General features: G+C 36.9%; 1 protein-coding gene across 1 annotated transcript; it reads right to left on the bottom strand.

The window, feature by feature from the left end:
- Positions 1 to 4,947: 4,947 nt before the first annotated feature.
- On the bottom strand, positions 4,948 to 6,519 carry LOC131639047 (uncharacterized). Its single transcript, XM_058909563.1, has 3 exons — positions 5,576 to 6,519; positions 5,407 to 5,521; positions 4,948 to 5,274 (listed from the first exon to the last, which is right to left on the bottom strand). The coding sequence occupies exons 1-3, from the start codon at positions 6,517 to 6,519 to the stop codon at positions 4,948 to 4,950; spliced, it is 1,386 nt and encodes a 461-aa protein (XP_058765546.1).
- Between the last annotated feature and the right edge of the window lie 1,576 nt (positions 6,520 to 8,095).

Genomic DNA, 8,095 nt, shown 5'->3' with positions numbered 1-8,095 from the left:
CCCTATTCATTAAGAGACATGAAAAGCACTCAATATTAGTTCAAGTGTACGTAGATGATATTATCTTTGGTTCTACTAACATGACTCTTGTAAAGGAGTTTTCTAAGCTTATGCAGGGAGAATTTGAAATGAGCATGATGGGTGAACTAAACTACTTCCTTGGTCTTCAAATAAAACAACTAAAAGAAGGAACGTTTGTGAGTCAAACCAAGTATTGTCAAGAACTTATCAAACGGTTTGATAAGGCAAAGTCCAAGGCTATTGACACTCCTATGCCTACCGCAGTAAATCTTGATCGGGATGAACATGGTAAGCCGGTTGATGTAAAAAGGTTTAGAGGTATGATCGGTTCCCTACTTTACCTTACCGCTTCTCGTCCTGATATTATGTTTAGTGTATGCATGTGTGCAAGACATCAATCATGTCCCAAGGAGTCTCACTTAAAAGCCGTTAATCGCATACTTAGGTATCTTGTAGGTACCACTAAGCATGGCTTATGGTTCTCCAAAGGTAGTGATTGATCTTTGGTTGGATATTCCGATTCCGACTTTGCCGGGTGCAAATTGGATAGGAAAAGCACTAGTGGAACATGTCATTTCTTTTCAAATTCCTTGGTTAGTTGGCATAGCAAGAAACAAGTGTCCGTTGCCTTGTTAACCGCCGAGGCGGAATATGTGGCGGCTGGTAATTGTTGTGCTCAAATACTTTGGCTCAAGCAACAATTACTTGACTTCAATGTCAAGCTTGATCATATTCCTATCTTCTGTGATAACACAAGTGCTATCAATCTAACCAAAAATCGGGTCTTGCACTCTCGCACTAAACACATAGAAATACGCCATCATTTCCTTAGGGATCATGTTGAGAAGGGTGATGTAGTGTTTGAGCATGTTGATAGCAAAAATCAACTTGCCGACATCTTTACAAAACCACTAGCTACCGAGCCCTTCTTTCACATCCGTAGGGAACTCGGTGTCCTTGATATATCGGATAGGTTGCAACTATAAGTAGTTGCATATGCTTTATGTATCATCATTATCTATGCTCTCACAATGTTTGAAGTGTTCATCAAAAGATATATGAGGGTTTGTTTCTCATCTCCCGTGTGTAAAGGTAATATCGTTTCAACCCTAAAACTTACTTCATGGTATGGTATGTGAGGGCTTGTATCACTATGGTAGAGTTGAAATATGTGTATTTTGGGACTTAATTTTATCTTCCGCTAGACATAATTCTAACATACTTTGTGTTTGTGTAAGAATTTGAATTGAGCTGTGTGCTTATTCTCGTTTAGCTATTTATGTTATTTTGCCGGTTATTTTTATCATTTAGCATTGTTTTATGTGAATAAATGCTTTATGATTATGATTGCAAAAGGGCTTAGAAATGATCAAAACTGAACTATGTTATTCCACCATATATGTATAATGCTTTCTATTTCTTTTTGATGTTGTCAAAGGGGGAGAAAACTGAGTGAATCAGCAAGCAATGGAAAACACATGCACCAAGATAGGGGGAGCACACAGAAAGGGGGAGCAAGAACCTCGGTTAAGCAATGCCTCGATACAAAGATTCAATTTTTTTTGCAAAGATTCACAAGTTTTGCCATCATCAAAAAGGGGGAGTATGTGAGGGCAAGGTGTAGTTTTCATGACGTCAAAACATTGTGAATCAACTACAACCCAAATGGAATCTAAGAAACCGAGCAAATGCAACTAAGACAAGTATCTTTGACCATAAGACATTAATAGGTCGACTCATGGATGCAATAGGTCGACCTATTGCAAGCTGATTCTGAAAGATTCTAAGTAAGGAGTGAATGCGTCGACGCATTACATGCATAGGTCGACGCATGGAACTTTGAACTTATCTCGGGTATGCGCACGCTGACCCTTCAGGTCGACTCATTCAGCTTTTGAAACCTCGGGTGAAAGATGATTATGCGTCGACGCATGGATGGAGTAGGTCGACACATAGAACCTTGGGGGAATCTCGGGTGTGCGCACGCCGACCTATGCAGAGAGCAGGTCGACCTGTTGCTCATTAAATTGGTTTTTCTACTGTGTTCAAATTGGTTATGCATTAAGTATGGTATAAATACTCAAGTGATCATTCTATGGCAAAAACAACAAGAAACGTGAAATATAGACTCAGCTTCTTCTCATCTTCAACCTTTCGCTTATTGATCGAGAATCACACATAATCATCTTTCTCGATCGAAGTAAGGAACGTGTGTTGATAAGGTTCGACGGTAGAGTTTGTCTTGTTCGAGATTCGACGGTAGACATTCATCTTGTTCGAGTGAAGAGTGTTGAGGGTGTTTCTTGTATAAAACCTTAGGGTTTTTCCTTCCTCATCAAAGATTTTGGGTTTGAAGGTTTTTGACGATCGATCTGCTTTGGTAACAATTCAGCCGTGCATAAGGGTTTGAGAGATTGAAGATCTACTCAACAAACTTGCTACAACCGGAGGATTGAGAAAGAAACGATCGGGGTCTTAATCGTGAAGATTAGACATCGACTTGATTCGACTCGAATCAAGGGAAGGATCGAAGTGTATTTCAATTTTACTGCATTGTTGTAGTTGGTGATTGTTACATTCTTTCCTTGTTAAACATTTTGCAATTAAATAAAAACTTTCCTAATTTCAATTGAAATTAGGGGCAGACGTACTCCTGCGAGGACGATAGAGGAACTGCCTAAACAAATATCGTGTTCCTTATCGCTTTTACTTTATCGCATTTTCACTTGTTTTCGTTTATTTCCATTATTGAACAAAAACTAAGGTTAGGTAAATATCGATCACCAAGTGTTCGATAAAATTACTAATCACATTTTTGTTCATATTTTAGTGAAAACGTTCATTGTGAGTAACATACCATATTGTGTGTAATTGAGACAATCGAGATTTTCGTTAAAACGTAATTCATCACTTATCATTCTCATCCGTTTGGTTTATAGCACATATCCGGTCCCCGATAACATAATCATCTTAGACGATTAAGTGATTCAGGGAAGTCACGTTTCAAATAGCTAAAATTTTCTTAGGTCGAAAAAGGTGGTCTATTCACCCCCCTCTAGACCAGTCCTATCGTCTAACAGTACTATTGTTTAGTTTGGCATGTTCGAATCAATATACAAAAATTCACAAAATACACTCGAAGTACCGGCGCGAGAGAAAAGAGTCTTTGCTGAAACAATGTATGTGTGAAGAACATCATATTTTCATACTTTATGTTATTTGTTCAATACAAAGTTATACTTAAAAGTTCTTTGTTTATACATTTACTTTATTTTTGCTTTAAAGTTATTTACTCATTGCAATTTACATTAGCAAGTTATATATTTTTGCAAACTATAGAGATTATTGAATATGAATCAAATCACTAAAACACTATTCGACAATGTCCTAGGATCAATCTAGTCGATCCTGCGAGTAACCAGATTATTTAAACACTTTGGAGGACTAGCGGTTGTTTGTCAGAAATCACTGGTAAACAAGTATACTCACCACCTCTGTCAGATCGAACGACTTTGATGTGTCTGTCAGTTGCCTTCTCCACCATCACTTTGAACTTTTTGAACACCTCGAATGCTTCATATTTTTCTTTCAAGAATGAAAATTCTAGTAACTCACACGTGATGTCTTACTGGATGTTATGACATCCACAATAACACAGAATAATACCTTAAAATAGAAAAGCATAAAACAATAAAGAATGCAAATAATTGTTTACCTAGTCCGGTATACAACAATACATACTCTGGGGGATACCAAGCCAAGGAGGGAATCCAATATAAGCAGAATTAATTCAGATCTAAACTCCCATGTTTACAACTTCTCACTTACTACCTACCCAATGCAATTCCAATCTAGTGCTAGACCTGAGTATCTCCACTCACACTTCCTCAATCACAGCAGTGATTACAGACAAACTTTTATCAAAACGAGAGAAAACACACTTCAAACACACACCTTGATCTTGCTTAAAAGCTTCAATCAAGAGACACACACTCGTGCTTAAAAGCTTCGAGTGACAAAGTATAAAATAGCCTATTCCAATACAATCATCAAAAGACAATTGCTTGGAGTACAAGAGACTAAAACAGACAGACACAGAACTATGTTTCTTCATAATCAAAAATATTTGCATTCAAAATAAGGATTGCAGTCTTCTTATATGCAGCTCTTGGGCCTCGGGCTTTCCAAGAAACAAATTAGGGTTAACCAAGTTAACCTAATTCACATGTCATCAGGTTGTTACTGAATATGCTGTATACGAGATTTTCTAGGAGAAATATTCATCACACAATTAAATGTTTCCTAAATTGTAGACTGGGAGAAATCGGGAAACATAATCGTAAAACATAACAACTCTTGCTGTCAAACATGGATGTCATGACATCAGTCATGACATTCAACAGAAACCTGTATTAGCTTAAACAAATGCAACCTGCATAACACCATATAAGTCATGTCATGAAATTTGTCAAGACATTAAATACCCAGGTATGTTTTACCACAAATGCAGCCACCTTGAAAACATCTACAATCTCCCCCTTTGGCAAATTTTTGGCTAAAACATCCTGTCACCACATCAGAGAAACACTTGCAGCAGAAAACACACAACCAGAGCTAATACAGAATAACATACCACACAAACATGCAATCACTACTACTACCATCAGCATGCATACAACAACCACAGCTGTCAAGTATAATAGATATAAACTGCTATACTACACACATTCAAACAGATCAACACAAAATAAGCGCTATCAGAATTATTGATCACACACTTACTTGTTTTTATAGGGTGACATTACTACTCCCCCTGTTTGGCCAGAAAAAATTGCCAAGGCAACCTTAATATGCAAATAAGTACAGACCATAATAAAATCCAAAAAAATCCAAAGCAACAAAAAAAATCACCATCACCAGCTGTCTTTACTCTTCAGATTCAGACCCACCAGAGTTGTCTGTATCACTTTCTTCATCTGAGCAATCAGCTGAACTGGTATTTCCTTCTTCAACTTCTTCCTCAGAGTCACTTCCCTCTTCCCGTTCATCTCGTGCTTCTATCCCTGTAGCACCTGCAAAATCCTCATTACCATCCTTCTCTAGAGTGCTGATCATCTTCTCAAGAGATATCTTCCTTGCCTCCAGCTCTTTGCAAGTCTCTTTCAGCATTGCTATGACTTCAGCTTTACTGGCTGATGATCCACTCTTGGATGTATCAGCCGATGTCATGAAAATGTCTAGGACATGCGTTCCCTAAAACAATTTATAATGGCAATACATAGTACTTTCCCTTTTGCAAATAGAATCAGTTTCAACCAAGATGCCAGGGTGTTGATTTAAGATGATGTCACATATGAGAGAAGGAAATGCTATAGGGCCTTTTACACTGTAGCTACTAGCATGCTTCATGGTCTGCTCAAAGATGTAGGTACCATAGTCAAATTTTTCTTTTGTACCAACAACATAGATAAATCTTCCAAGAACAGTTGAGACAGTAGATCTGTGATTTGTTGGCACCTAATTAGCAGCCCTAATCTTATGCAGCATTGCATACCTCATGCTTAGTTTACTGGCAGACAATTTTCCTTTCAAAGGCCAACTCCTGACTTGGTTTGCAGTGATAACTTGGCATACCTTGTTATCAGATACTTCAAGCTCTAGTTGAGCTTCATCAGACCTTCCCAAGAGGTTGTTTATCACGGTGGAAGAGAAGTTAAAACATTTTCCCCTTACAAACACTTTTCTTAATTCCTTAGATCTTTTGTCAGCATACTCTTCAGAGAGGTTCACTATGAACTCTTTCACCAGCATTTCATAGCATTTATTCAAATGGACAACAATTTTTATTATACCAGCAGCCTCAATCAAGCTCATTATGTCCTTACAATCACGAGCATTTTGAGCCAATTCCCTCTCAAGAGCCAGTCTCTTTTGATACACAAATTTCCACCTGTTTGCACTTGCAGCAAAGTGGAAGGATACAATGTCAATGGGAACTTCAGGCGCACTAGTAGCAAGCTTGCTAGTTGTGGGTTTCTTCTTTAATGGAATGTCATGGACATTCACTTCAACATCAGACTCAGATTCTTCAACAGCTTTTGCCTTCCTCTTCTTTGGAACAACCTTGCTCAAAGATTTTGAGGGACCAACACCAACACTTTTAGCCACATCTCTTCTCTTTATAGGTCCTGCAGGGGTACTCTTCTTCTTGACAGAGTCTTTGGAAGGGCTTTTAACATCAGCCTTCTTCACAGGAGGATTCCGAATCACAGCCTTACCTTTTCTTCTAGCCATGAGCCTTTTGGCTACACTAGGGTTCACAGTAGCAACCAAATCATTGTCAGAGTAATCCTCTAAGTCCATAACATTTGTACTTGTTCCAGCATCTTTCCTTGGACTATCATCAGCTTTAGAATTTCTGATGTCATTGACATCCTCAGTGACATTGGTATTAACAGCATCTTCTTGAGCATCTTTGTTGTTCTCCTCTTTAGTCATGGGAATGTCATTACCAGTAGTGTGAACATAGTCATCATCACTTTTGATCTTAGGAGGACCAGGAATCACTTTATTTTAACTGGATTTTATTATGCTTAATCTTTTGTTTATGTTGATTTTATGAAAGCATGAAAAGGATCAAGGAATTTTGTTTCATTATGAGCACAACCACCTTAGCCAAATAGTCAATTCACCTTGTGAGTGTGTGAGCATTTGTTAACCCCCTTTGAGCTTTTTGCCAACATCCATGTTATTTCTTGAACTTCTATGCTTGCATTTAGTTCACTTATTTTTGTATGGATGTTGATTCTTTTTTCTTCAACCCTCAACTTTGTGTTGTTGTATGAATTTTTACCTTGCCTTAGAAAGTAGGAAGTATTCATATAATGATGTGGTTGAATTCAAGTTGGGGAGAAAAATGATTGTGCACTTGTGGTTAGTTGCTATGAGGTTGAAAAGAAAAGAAAAGAAAAAAAGTGAAAAAGAAAGAAAATATAAAGAAAGAAAAAAGAGAAAAAGTTTTGAAAAGGAAAAACAAAAATGTAATAATTTTGTTAATAAGTATGGTGTTTTGGTTGTGACAACTTGGAATAAGGAAGAAGTTTGATTGGAATTGTGTTGTTTGAACCTTAGTGAATTGATCACTCCCTTAGGTTTAGGCAAGTTTTTGTTTCAATTAGCCTTAGGATTTATCCCTTATTTGTTAACCAATCCAAATTACAACCTTGAAAAGTCCTTGTGATTCTTTATTTTGTATCTCCAATGTGATTTTTGGATGAATGCATAATTTAATCTTTTGTTTGCAATATTGTTATATGAGTGTTAAAGTCCTTCACCTTTGTGTGTTCTTCGTCCATTGATGAATTTTTTCTAGGTATGATTCATGATGTGAGCTTGTATTGTTTTAGAATGTTTTGTATGATTTTTGTACTTAGGATTTATTTCGTTTACATGTTGGCGTTGTAGGATAGTGGTAAGTATTTACTTTGTTTATACATTTTTCTGTTGAGCCACACATTTGTTTTTGATTTTATAAACTTGTTGATTCACGATTCTTGGGTTTATTACTTTTGATTCTTTGTGTTATTTGACATTGTTTGAGGACAAACAACGTTTCAAGTTGGGGAGAGTTTGACAAGTTCCAAAATGTCGTTATTTATAGTATATAATTGTGGCTCTGATCGATTCTATTCATTCCATTTTTATATTAAAATCCCAACTTTTGTGTAAATATGTTCATAATTGTGTTTTTGATCCATTTGTGTACCGATTAATAGTTTCCCATTCATTTTATAGGTATTCGTGCATATTTGGAGCATTGAGTAATAAAGGCCAAAGCCTAAGCTTCAAGAATGCAAATTTTACCAATTCATCAAAGAATAAGGCTCAAATTAAGGATGATAAAAATCATCAATTTGGTTTCCATATAGTCATTGTTATATGGATCATTGAATAAGCTTTCCAACACTTCGAACCGGGCGCAATTCGGAGTTACGGTTTTCAAGTTATGGCGAAAACAAAATTTGGTTTTTTTTCTACTACCGCTAAGCGATATTGCCTGAGACAACAGCACGTT

The sequence above is a fragment of the Vicia villosa genome, unplaced genomic scaffold (genome assembly GCF_029867415.1).
Source record: "Vicia villosa cultivar HV-30 ecotype Madison, WI unplaced genomic scaffold, Vvil1.0 ctg.002512F_1_1, whole genome shotgun sequence".
Lineage (NCBI taxonomy): Eukaryota > Viridiplantae > Streptophyta > Magnoliopsida > Fabales > Fabaceae > Vicia > Vicia villosa.
The sequence above is the reverse complement of the archived record's forward strand: the minus strand, read 5'-3'. Positions and strand labels throughout refer to the sequence as shown.

Bases quoted from the DNA above. Each gene is read 5' to 3' on its own strand.
- LOC131639047 (XM_058909563.1), bottom strand. From the start codon at position 6,519: ATGACTAAAGAGGAGAACAACAAAGATGCTCAAGAAGATGCTGTTAAT. The intron at 5,522-5,575 runs GTATGCAATGCT...AACAAATCACAG, and splicing joins GCCAGTAAACTAAGCATGAG to ATCTACTGTCTCAACTGTTC. The intron at 5,275-5,406 runs GTAAAAGGCCCT...AAATTGTTTTAG, and splicing joins AGCATGCTAGTAGCTACAGT to GGAACGCATGTCCTAGACAT.